This window comes from Branchiostoma belcheri, unplaced genomic scaffold, assembly GCF_001625305.1.
Source record: "Branchiostoma belcheri isolate BF01 breed outbred unplaced genomic scaffold, Haploidv18h27 scaffold59, whole genome shotgun sequence".
In the NCBI taxonomy this organism is placed as follows: Eukaryota; Metazoa; Chordata; class Leptocardii; order Amphioxiformes; family Branchiostomatidae; genus Branchiostoma; species Branchiostoma belcheri.
Genome location: NW_017804231.1, coordinates 1,437,945 through 1,450,095, shown reverse-complemented (window position 1 = coordinate 1,450,095; position 12,151 = coordinate 1,437,945). Strand labels below are relative to the sequence as shown.

Genomic DNA, 12,151 nt, shown 5'->3' with positions numbered 1-12,151 from the left:
ACAAATAGATTAACGTAGATGTTGATTCAATTTATCAAATGATATATGCTATTCTATATACAACATTATCATATCTATCAGAATCAGTGACCTGTACCTATGACCTTTCACCTCCTTTATGAGTCTACTGAGGACCGCCATCTTGTCTAAGGGTTTTTGCACGTCCGATAAACACTTCAGGTAAAATTCTCGGTTTCTTTCCAAAACGCATGATACTAAAAACTATCTACTCCATGCAAACGTAACATAACAGCGTACAGATATCATAAACCATCCTAAAAGTAATATTAAGCGAGTATTTATGGCGCATTTGTTGGTGTTTTGTTCTCTGATGTGAAGTCCGATTTTAGCTGAAAGGGTGCCATTTGTGCACTATGTAGATAATCAGGTCACTGATTGGGGCAGAGGTTGTTGACTCGATTATCTGGATCTTATCCAGGAGTTAACGGCCAGTTGTTTGTTTGTTGAAACCCCCAAAACAGTTTCCCTGTACCCAAACCTTGTTTCCTGTCGCTTAAAAAAGCTCTTTGGGGGCTCCTATTGGGGGTGCGATTTGTGGGATTTTTTGTTCGTTTACACAGACGCGACTGGGCCTCCCAATACAATATGTAAGCGGCCTGATTTCATAGGATAATGATTTTTTTTTATAGCAAATGGTCATGGTTCCGTGCGTTCCTATCAAAACTGTTGATATTACATGTACTAGTACACTGTTGTAAAAAATTGTAGATAATGTTGCTATTGTGCACGATTGAAAATAATTGATTGAACATCTACAGTTGCAGTTTTAATGAAATGAAATTTTCCATTTCCCTTTAATGACCTCCCTGTTGGCTAATTCTGTAATGTAGAATTGGTGGCAAAGGGCTACCATAGTGGTCAAATGGACCACCGCATGTTGGGCCCTCTCTGGTGAATGGATACTGCCTGACCAATTTGATTCTGTGTTTTGCCACCTTAGGAAAAGTAGGGTCTGCTTGGAGATTATATTGCAGGTAATTTTTAATGTTACTTACACCAGTGTAGGTACATTGTATGCTGAAAAAGTATTTCGAGCCCTGCTGAAACAAATCTTTAATGTCCTTTGCAGGTCATGATGGGGCAGGGTGCAGGAAAAAACAAAAAGGGAGCTGAGCAGCAGCCTGGTGCAGAGGATGCTGGGAAGGCAGCAGAGGATGCTGGGAAGGCAGCAGAGGATGCTGGGAAGGGAGCAGAGTTGGCACCTGCCGTCACCGCCACCAGGAGGACCACACGAGCTAGTCTTACTGCAACAGAGACTGACGTCTTGGAAGTTTCCTTCAAGGGACAACAAGGTGAAATACCTGAGATGGTACAGAGTGTTGTAGTAACCACCAATACATTTGTCCAGACACAAGCATCAAAGACAATTTGATGCATTAACATGAATAAGATACATGTACCTGAGGAGAGCCACTACCTCAACTATTCAGCTGCATTGTGTGTTATAATAATAATTGGTTGTGTTTACTCTTGCAGAAGGAAAACTCTTTTTTTGCTCCGTTTCCTTTCTTCTTCCTTTCCAAACACATAAGGTCATTGACCTGGAACAGATGTCTGTCACCATGGTAACTGGTAACTAGTACATGTATTGAATGTATTTGAGAAAGAATTGATATCTAGCAGTAGTTAGGTTAGACCATGTGAAGGTAAACATTATGCATTTTGCTAAATGCAAATGTTACTGTTCTAGTTAAGTTTCAATTATCTGATAATCATACTGTAATTGTTTTGAATGACTACTGGTTGATTGATTGATTGATTGATTGATTAATTGATTGATTGGTTGATTTGTTAACAATAACATGCATTCTTTAGGTTCTGGTGAGCAACCATCGGGACTAGCAGGCAGAAAGACAAAGAGCAGTGGTGCCACATCTCCTGCACAGTCCCCCTCCAGAAAAAGGTCACGTATCCTTCCTTCCACAAGCAGCACAGACCAAGACATGGAGGATATGGCACTGAAGAAAAAGCCAGTAGTGATCCTTGAGCGTTTAAACATGTCACCAGACCAGAAGACTGTTATAATTCCAGACGTAAGCAAGATGGGCGATGGAGCTGTTGGTTTCTCTGGTACAGGACAGATCATACCAAGCACATCTTCATACAAGGAAGCAAGCACCAGTTTCGATGCAAGCCTTGCCATTCAAACCTCTAGCCCTACAATGTCACCTCGTCGTAAGACTAAGAGAGTCAGATTTGAGGACAAAACTGTCGGGGATTTATCTTCAGGTGCCACTGTAAGCGACAATGCCCAGGCTATGAAAGAAATGACTACCACATCTTCCTCTGTGCAAGAAACATCAGGACCATCTAAATCCGTCAGAGCTCCACAACCAAGTACCAGCAAGCCAGAAGCCACAGTGGAAGCCCCGGTAAGCTGCCCACCCAGCCAGAGGAGGATCAAGCTTACAGCCAGGAAGAGTACTTTTTCGGGGAAGAAGCCCAAAAGGGTAGGTGTGCAATCAGCTGTGGTAGGTACTAATGAAGATAGCAGTGAAAATGATGCTGCTATCGATCAAGTTCAGAAGGGGAAAGAAGAAACCAGTACTGCAGCATTTGAGAAGACTGTATCTTCTGTGACTACAGAAGAGACTGTATCGGAAAACGTCGCCCCTGAAAAAGAAGGAAGCAATGATAAAGAACTGCCTGAAAAAATACAGACGTCTCCGCCTGAACAAATACACACATCTCCAGTAGTTTCGGGCGACCACAACTATGTCCGTGATTCTTCTCCAGTGAAAAAGCCCACAAGAGCAAAGAGGAAAACTAAGTCAGCCTCGCCCAAAAATGCCAGTGAGAACCAAGCAGTAGCTGAAAGCGGAACCCGTAGAAGGAGTTCACGAGCGCCCAAAGTGAAAGAGTTTGGAAAGGAGTTCCAGGTGGACTTGTATTCCAAAACCACAGCTGACAAAGAGGAGGGTGACGAAGAACACATATCTGGGAAGGGGAAGGAAGAAATTCCAAAACAGCAGTCGGAAAATGAAGATCACTCCTACATAATAAGGGTTTCCCGCAGGAAGAGCAGAAAGCCACAAAAGTTAGATGTTTTAAAAGCCGATGCCTTGAAGTTAGATCAGGAAAATGAAACTACTGTGGGAGATGAGGACTTGACTGTGAAAGAAGAGGCAGAAGATGAAGAGAGAGATCAGACAGTAGCTAACGAACCCTATTACTGTTCCGAGTGTTCACGGTCCTTTACTCGCCAGTACACCTTCAACCTTCACATGGCAACCCACGCTGGTGGGAGCAAAGACCCAAAACAACGCAAATGTGACCACCCGGGATGTACCAAGACTTTCAGGTTAAAAAGCCACCTACAGGAACACGTGGCACAGCACCAATTTGAAGACGTCGAAATGCTTGAGACCAAGAAGGAAGTGCCAGACCAGTTGGAGACTGCCCAGGAAGAAGGAACAGAAGATGACCCAGAGTACAAGCCTGGAATACAGTTAGTAGGAAGAGGGAAGTCTCGAAGAATGGTCACGCCGTGGGTGCCATGTCGTTACCCCGACTGTAAGAAACTTTTCATCAGCAAGCGGGCCTCCAGTAAGCATGAGAGCCACTTTCACCAGCCTAACCCTTCACTACGATACCCCTGTACGTATCAGGGGTGCGATCAGACCTTCACTAGTCGGCATTACCAAGCCAAACACGAGTTAGCCGACCACCCTAATGATCCAGACATGAGGCCGCACCAGTGTCCACACTGCCCGCTACGCTTCGCTCACACGGGCACTCTGACGAAACACCAGTCCGTGCACAACCGCCCTAAAGACTGGGCACCCATCTCTCACAAGTGTACCCAGCCGGGCTGCGCGCGCGTGTTTCCGACCCCGAGCAAACTTCGAGACCACCTCCTTTCGCACGGCGTGTGCACCACGCAGAAGTACCAGTGCGAGACCTGCGGGAAGTTCTTCCCCAGAAAGGGTCAGCTCAAGAAGCACATTGTGTACACGCACACGGACGCCGCGCACCACTGTACGCAGTGCGACAAGAGGTTCCACACCGACGCCAGCCTGGCAAGGCACGTTACCATCGCCCACGACAGGAAATGGCCTCTGTCGTGCAAGCAGTGCGGCCGAGGCTTCCGCACCAAGTCCCTCCTGTTAGACCACCAGAACATCCACCGGGAGAACCCGGTCAAGTACAAGTGTCAAGTGTGCGAGAAGGAGTTTCTGGTGAAGACCTACTTCAAGCAGCATATCCGGACTCACGACAAGGTGAGTGCCTTACCATACATTGTGTTGGTTAAAGTTAAAGTCCTTCCCACAACAGGTGGTGCATAGGGCGGCGCCCATCTCCGGTTCAATAGCCCTTGAGCTACACAGTAGTACAAGAGATAGTCCACTGGTTGTGGTGTGTGTCAAAACTACCATACTCTTTCCCAAATGCTGACTGGAGAGAAGCTTTGTCCATTTTTTTTTTAAACTGAAAACTGTATTCTTTCTTCCTCAGAAACTGAAGACCCACAAATGTTCGACCTGTGACATGGGCTTCTCTTCTGGTTTCTTGCTACGACGTCATGAGGTTAGCAATATCATATGGTATCATATTATATTGTTTGTTATACTGTATTGTAATTAACAGGCATCATATATCTCAAGAAAAATCAATTAGGTAATGTTACTGCTACTGTAACAATTTCGGCTACAAAAGTTTTAATAACTCTTCAGATATTATAATATGATAATGATTAATGTCCATAATCAAGCCTCTACCAGTTGAAAAGAGAGTAAGATGATTTCATTACCTACTTATGGCACTTTTCATTTCCAGGAGCTTGATGTTTTTTACATTTTGTTATTGTTTATTTCCAATGTTATAGATTCGACACAGTGGCGACCGCATGTTCAAGTGTAAGTTCTGTGACAAGACATACAAGCATCGTGGGGCTGTGGAGCATCACCAGAAAAAAGAACATCAGGACCAGTATGGAAAGGCTGGTGAGTCATGCAAATGTTTTACCTTGAGCTATCAAAAGTGTTTTATCTCCCCAAAGGTGCACAGTTTTTGGCCTGTTTGTCTATATGTTTGTTTCTGACATCTTCAAAGTACCTGGCTGTAATGATATATTCAAATGATAGCTCAACAAGGTTGATTTACAGTTTGATTTTACCCCACCCAGTCGATGACTACCTGAACCGTTTCGCCTGTAATGTCTGCGGACGGACCGGACACACCAAGCAGGTGATCGAGAAGCACATCAAGGCCGTGCACCTGAACTTGAGGGACGAACATTGCCCATATAAGGGCTGCAACAAGGCCTTTGTGGACCAGAATGCCCTGAGGTCCCACATTGCCACCATGCATGACCCGTCACTCCGACCATTCAAGTGAGTAGCACCTAATTTAAGTGGAGTCGTGTGGTGTAACGGCATTTCCCAGGAAGTTACGATTTGCAAATGATAACTGAGTTCCACACATTTTTTGACCTGACACTTTGTATTATTGCCACACATCTCTGTTGCTTGACCAAGGCATTGAATTCCCCCCCCCCAGGTGTGACAAGTGTGACCGGAGCTTCTACAGGAAGAAGCAGCTGGACTGGCACGTCTTTTCTCACAACAAAGATCTCAGTCCTCATCAGTGTGACAGGTTGGCTCTTTATCTCATCGTACCAGTAAGACTAGATCTGTAATACACGTGAAGAGCAAAGTGGGCAAGTTTGCAATAAGCATATTGTTTTTAACAATATTTCTGCAAAATTCTGAGACTGAAAGGTAACTGCAAGGTGTTTCATAATGTAGTGTGCTAAAATGTTTCTGCCAACATGCTAAAGTAAAACCAACTTTCACAACCATACCATTTTGTTTCTGTACCCAGCTGTGGGAAGAAGTTTGTGTGTGCCCGTACCCTGCGTGAACACGTGGATGCCATCCACAAGAAGATCCGGCCCTACAGCTGCAGCTACTGCTCCAAGTCCTTCTCCAAACAACATGCCTTGGAGGACCATCAGAGGATTCACACTGGTCAGATTTTCATCTGTTTAATGTATACTTGTTAATTGCCTCTACTGGGCTTCAGAAGTGGCTAAAAAGAGTAGAAATTGGCCAAACAGACAGATAACATATCAGGGAGTTGCAGACTGTACTCCTTTAGTGGACCAACTCCCCTGGCATGCTATCTGTCTATTTGGCCAGTTTCTACTCTTTTTAGCTGCTTCTGCAGCTATGCGTCTATGTGTCATGTATGTGACAAGTATGTATGAAGAAGTCCTTGATCCGTGTAATCATTTTTTTTCTGTGACCTACAGGAGAGAAGAAGTGGCCGTGTGACTTGTGTGATGAGAAGTTCATCAACACTCATTACCGCAAGGTACACAAGGTCAAGGTTCACGGGATGGGCCACCAGTGTCCGCAGTGCAACCTGTCCTTCATGTCAACCCTTGCTCTCGAGCGCCACCAGAAGAGGCACGAGACCGAGAGGAAAACCACCCGTGCGTACCGTCGCAGGCAGCCGAGGGAGTCGGCAGCGGAGGAAGACCCTCCGGTTCCTGCTGTGTTGCCCGCCACAGAGGCGGTCGCAGCTGAAGTTCCATCCACATCGCAGGAAAACCAGGCTCCCGCCGCGTCCAGTCAGAGCGACGGTGAGAAGCTGAACTGCGAGTTCTGCCCGGAGAGTTTTGCCACCTTCGAAGAATGGGAGGGGCATTTGTCGAAGGTGCACAAGTGCTCTGTGACCGTGCTGTCCGAAACGGGTCCAGATGCAGAGCCGGTGTACAAGGCTGTCATCCAACCCACCTCAGAAGATGGCAGCATACCCAACATGACCAAAATACCTGTTACACAGCCAGAGCCACCACCCAAGAAAGAAGAAACAACCGAAGTTGTCCAAGAAGCACCGTCAGGGGGCGGTACTCTGGTAGCAGAGGCTATCGCGGACGAGAGCTATGCCACAAAGACAATGCTAAATCTCATCGATAAGTTAAACAACGAGATAGAACAGCCAAAGGAACAGACTGAAACGAGTGCCATAGAGTCGTTTGATGTCATCAGTGGGGATGACTACGCCAGTCGAACCATGTTGTCTCTTCTGGACCAGCTCAGCACTGATGCAGGGCCAACCTCTTCAACTTAGAGACAGTGCAGAAATATCTTTTCTTCACTCATTCAATGCAACCATTTACTCAAGTGTCTCAAGTACTTTCCGGTGAAAAACTTAGTGATACTTTTCCTACTTTCCTTTTTGATGAAATTTTCTTGACTTAAAAAGGGATGCTACATTGTACTTCTGTGATATCTCATACAAGGGGAACAGGTGATGGTAGAACTCAACATTGCACAGATCATTTGCATTCAACAATTTTCATGATAGTGTAACAACACTGTTTCTTAAGACTTTTCCTAAATGGAAAGTTTAGCAATGTGACTTGATAATACTAGAAGTTAACATGTATTACTGGTACTGTCTTGTAGTTCTTTATTGTGATGTTGAAGACATGTAGAGGTAGTGAGTTAACACTTCACAATGGTGGCAAGTGATACTATTTACTTGGTAAGTAGGATAACAAGGACAACTTGATCTATTGTTATCTTGAATAGAGCTAAGAACACAGGTTTGCAATGTGAACTATGAAGCCATGTGGTCTAGTCAGTTTAAGTTGTGGTCTAGTTAGTTTAAGTTGATTATGTGTTTGAACACTTAGTACCTACATGTATAATATAGGCAATACACACCTTCAATAGGTATAGACATCATTTTCTGTAAAGGCACTGGAAAGACAAAAGTGCCAATCTCTTTTAGTCCGACATGGCCAGTCATATATGAACAGTCACTGCCAAATGTAGCCATTGGTCATTCAAGCTCAATGACTGATTCAGTATTTATGTTTTTATAACATTTTAGTACATGTATTTCTAAAGACTGTGATGTATTATCTAGTGTTGTGGTTAAAATTTCATGGCCAAATTTCATGGCCAAATTTCATGGCCAAATTTCAAAATACTGCAAAGACAGTGTGATTACCTGTTCAAAGCTTAAACACACTCAAGAAAATGATTTTGAGCTTCGAACACACAATAACATCCTAGAAAATTATCCCAAGAAAGGGTTATGTTCAACTTGGCAATATAGGACCTTGCTTTAGGGAAAATCCTCTAATATTAGGTATTCTAGGCACAACTTGAAAAACAGCCCCTTTAGCATGTTTTTTTTTTAGTCTTTTCTGCAAATGTAATAAGATTTCACAAGCCCAGTATATATTACCTTACATAGATTTGTATTCATATTCTTTTCTTACCCGAAATTATATAATGTTACATGTACTCGATAGATATCCTACTGTTGTTTAACCTACACACTTTATGTTTATTGTTCCACTTTGCTTGATCTACACACTTTGTCTATTGTTCTACTTTGCCTGACCTACACACTTCGTTTCTTGTTTCACTATAATATTCTCTAGTTTGGAATGTTCTGCACCTCTTGCTCATTGCATTTTGTTAGTTTTCACCATTTTCTTATATCTATTATTATATGCACTTCTGTTGATGAGGAAATACATATAGTTATTACTTGTACTAAAGTTTGTTTTTGTTATTTCTTTGTGGTCAATGCGTGTGTGTGATTTCCTTTTTGTGAGAATGGGTCTGCTATGTCCGTATGAAAAGCAGTTATTTTTGTGACTAACGTTAACATCACATTATAGTAGATTTGGCTGCTGAAACAAACTTGAAAGTCAAACCATCGTAGTACATGTGTTAACCAACTTAAGTCGAAAATAATATTTGGAAGCAGTAACCAGTAATGTTACCATTGAACAACCACCTGACATGTAGCACTTTGGACTCGCCACATGTACTACTAAAGGTTAAAAGTTAAAGGTCACTGTAGCTTGTCCAACATGGCGGCCGTCGGTGCTGACGAATTCGTCGAAGCTCAAGCCGTGACTTACTCAAATCCTAAGCATTTCTCGGGCTTCTTCGCGGTCCTGAAGAACCTTCAGGCAGACGGTGGGTTCCAGGATGTGACTCTTGAAGTCTGCGGGCGCCTGTTCCCGAGTCATCGGCTAGTTTTAGCTGGTGTCAGCCCTTATTTCCGTACTCTGTTCTCAGTGGGTCTGCAGGACGACCACGTCTCTGTTCAAGAGCCCTGCTTGGACCCGAACAGTATCCAATCTATCCTACAGTACGCTTACAGCGGAGAACTCCAGTTGGCCACTGATGAGTTAGAAGACATTCAGAGACTGGCTGTTGCGGCAAAGTTTCTGCAGGTTGACTTTGTTTGCGAGACTTGTGCCGCACTTTTAGAAGCCCAACTGGACACCGGCAATGTCGTCCAGACCTTCCTCTTTGCCGTTTCAAATGATATTGAAAAGCTGCGAGTGTCCAGCAAGGCGTTCATCTGTAGATACTTTCCTCGTGTGAGTATGACGGAAGGTTTTAAAGACCTGTCCCCAGACCAGTTCCTAGACTTGATCAGTGGTGACGAGCTCGACGTGAAATCTGAAACCATGGTCTGGGAAGCAGCCGCAAGTTGGGTCCAATCGGACGAGTCTGCAAGATCCGCTCACCTGCCGGAAATCCTTCAGAAGATTCGGTTCCCTCTCTTGACGCAAGCCGACATCGAGATAATAAAAAGCCACAAGTTGATCAGTGAGCCACTAATGGCACAAATAGCCACTCATATCCAGCCGAATTATGAGTCCGAAGGAGACAGCGGGGGACCGCCGGAGGGTAGTCGGAAGAGATACGGGATGACTGCGGAGGAAATGTTGCTGATCTTCGGTGCCTGTCACACGGACTCTGCCTGGGAGGACCTCAGGGCGGGCCGCCTGGCGAGTGCAGAGGAGTTGGACGGGACTCTGGCCTGCTACAGCCCTTTAACGAGAGAAGTTTACAGTATGTCCAAACCTGGGGACACCTGCCCTGCAGCCGTGGTAGCCACGCCATCTGGCGACATTTATGCTATCTACACAACTTCAGCACCAAGGTTAGAAACCATTGTACAAAAGGCCATCCAATGACAGCTCAATTCTTGTCCAATTTCTCATTGACTTTTACCATGCTAAGGTTAGCATATCCATAATTGAGTGACCAACTACTAATACTAGTATGCAAAATGCCTATACCTTTATAACAAGCTTAAATTTCATCACAACTGGTGCAGCTACAAGTACTAAGTCTTTGCATTCATACTTTAGTATTTAGGGGTGTGTTGTGCTGAAAATCAATGCGCGTGCAGATGTCATCCATGAAATTAAATCAGTGTGGCCTAAGGATGATTCACACCTGTGGTTTTATGATGAACATGTCATTCACAGGTTTCTCCAGTATGACCATTTTGGCAGCTGCTGGGTTGAGAGGGCAGCACCGCTGATGTGGCCCCGCCATCCCCGTGAGCTGATTTGCTCCCATGGCTGTCTGTATCTGTTCTCCGATGATGATAACACGCCTGTCCAGCAGTATCAGCCTAAAGTAAACCAGTGGTAAGAAGTTATGTTACAGATTGTATTTCCTTCATTTTACCAAGGACATTACACAGTAATGTATTAGAATGAAATGGTGTGAAGTTGCCAAACTTCTGCAAAAACATTCTCTGAACACCATCGATACAATCTAACATTTCAGAGAAACTGGGGTTAGAGTAGCCAGAGTACATTTCTATCTGAAATAAAGATCCTTTTCTTATGGTCATTTAAAATCTTTCCATAGGTTTAAAGTTGCTTCAGTCTCACTGGATGATGACACTGTCTGTGTGAGTTTAAGCGATCGGCTGTACGCCATTGGTCCTGAGAGGACGATGCGTTACGACCACAACATCGACAGTTGGGAGAGCCTAAATGCTTCCCTCCGAGGCAAGCTGGATGGGATAGCCAACGCTGTCTCATGTGGCGGGAGAATATTCTGCATTGACTACGACCTGACCAAGATGATGTCATACAACCCAGCTCGGGACAAGTGGAAGACAGCAACGAGCGAGCTGCCCGACTGCAGCTATTTCCACCTCGTCGTGTCCGAGTCTCGTGACGAACTGTTTGGATTGGCCAGTCGACCACCAGACCCCGATCAACCATTGGTGAATAAGTTTCTGTACAGGTACAACCAAGGAGCGCATAGGTGGGAACACCTACTGGATATTCCCAATAGGTTTGTATCAACATATTTGCTTCTTCTTGATAATTAGAGATCTAAGATGACCTCCCAGGTGATGGAGGAAAACTGGTCTTCATATAGTAAAAGCAAAAAATTGGTGAGAAGTCTACATGTAGATAGAAAACCTCAGCAAAATTTCCACCCATTATTTTAGAATTCTATAATAGACTGCCCAAAGTGCCCGCAGCTGGTACCATTTTACCATGCTGAAACATACTAACTTTTCTAATCTTATTCAAATACAAAACAGGTTGTCAGTGTTTGACACCTACTGCTGCCTGGCAGCCAGGATGTACCCACCTGCGCTAGGAGGGGGGGATGACTTCCCAGACCTGGAGGAGTCAGAGGAGGACAGTGATGGAGGAAGCCATGATGATGATGAAGATGATGATGGTGATGATGATGATCAAAATGAAGGACCATCAGAAACAGATGGTCAATGACCCAGGAAACTATCAAGAGCTAAAGATAAACTAGTCTGAGAGGTAACATTTGCAAAGAAAATGCATAATTTTTACCTTCACCTGATCTGTCTCAACAACTACTGCAAGATTTATTCTTCCTCAAAGTCAAATACATTCATAAGTATGGTCAGCAAGCTCTCCAACTCTGTTCTGCTACATAATGTAACCCAACACCACATAATGTAACCCAACACCACATGTTGTTGCTACAGCACCAGTTACCATGGTGAGAGATGTCTGGTTCAGGTCATTGACCTTATTTGTTTGGAGAAGAAGAAGAGGAAAAAAAAACTGGTCAAAAACAATCTGTTTTCCTTCTGTGAAGGTAAACATAATTAGCAGCCAATGATAAATTAGCAGAAGAATTAGAATTCAGAATGACAGCTTGCATCACAAATCTGTGACAGTATTTTCCATTGCATATAGATAGACATGTTTATAGAATACATGTACATATATAGGTTTGAAATTAAATGTGTTGTGGGACTCTTAATACAGAGAATCCTTCAGAAATGGACAGTCAACAAATAAACAAGGCTGATGACAGTTTTTAGATTTTTATTTAGTGGTATT

At 44.0% G+C, this 12,151-nt stretch overlaps 2 protein-coding genes across 3 annotated transcripts; both read left to right on the top strand.

The window, feature by feature from the left end:
* Window positions 1-62: 62 nt before the first annotated feature.
* LOC109481982 (zinc finger protein 252-like) lies at window positions 63-7,907 on the top strand. Of its 2 annotated transcripts, XM_019784594.1 has the most exons (9): window positions 63-180; window positions 1,091-1,313; window positions 1,837-4,241; window positions 4,477-4,548; window positions 4,847-4,964; window positions 5,147-5,354; window positions 5,521-5,616; window positions 5,845-5,990; window positions 6,275-7,907. In XM_019784594.1, exons 2-9 carry the CDS (start codon window positions 1,094-1,096, stop codon window positions 7,096-7,098), a joined length of 4,089 nt encoding a protein of 1,362 aa, XP_019640153.1. In that variant the 5' UTR covers window positions 63-180; window positions 1,091-1,093; the 3' UTR covers window positions 7,099-7,907. The 2 variants fall into 2 exon arrangements, with proteins under 2 accessions (XP_019640153.1, XP_019640154.1); XM_019784595.1 differs by lacking the exon at window positions 4,477-4,548.
* A 956-nt stretch (window positions 7,908-8,863) lies between these two features.
* LOC109481971 (kelch repeat and BTB domain-containing protein 8-like) lies at window positions 8,864-11,762 on the top strand. Its single transcript, XM_019784584.1, has 4 exons — window positions 8,864-9,951; window positions 10,283-10,447; window positions 10,674-11,108; window positions 11,365-11,762. The coding sequence occupies exons 1-4, from the start codon at window positions 8,864-8,866 to the stop codon at window positions 11,555-11,557; spliced, it is 1,881 nt and encodes a 626-aa protein (XP_019640143.1). The 3' UTR covers window positions 11,558-11,762.
* The last annotated feature ends 389 nt before the right edge of the window (window positions 11,763-12,151 follow it).

Coding starts and splice junctions, on each gene's coding strand:
- LOC109481982 (XM_019784594.1), top strand. CDS start 1,094: ATGATGGGGCAGGGTGCAGGAAAAAACAAAAAGGGAGCTGAGCAGCAG. Junction 4,242..4,476: donor ATATCCGGACTCACGACAAG/GTGAGTGCCTTA, acceptor TTTCTTCCTCAG/AAACTGAAGACCCACAAATG. Junction 5,991..6,274: donor CCATCAGAGGATTCACACTG/GTCAGATTTTCA, acceptor TGTGACCTACAG/GAGAGAAGAAGTGGCCGTGT.
- LOC109481971 (XM_019784584.1), top strand. CDS start 8,864: ATGGCGGCCGTCGGTGCTGACGAATTCGTCGAAGCTCAAGCCGTGACT. Junction 9,952..10,282: donor TACACAACTTCAGCACCAAG/GTTAGAAACCAT, acceptor TGTCATTCACAG/GTTTCTCCAGTATGACCATT. Junction 11,109..11,364: donor CTACTGGATATTCCCAATAG/GTTTGTATCAAC, acceptor AATACAAAACAG/GTTGTCAGTGTTTGACACCT.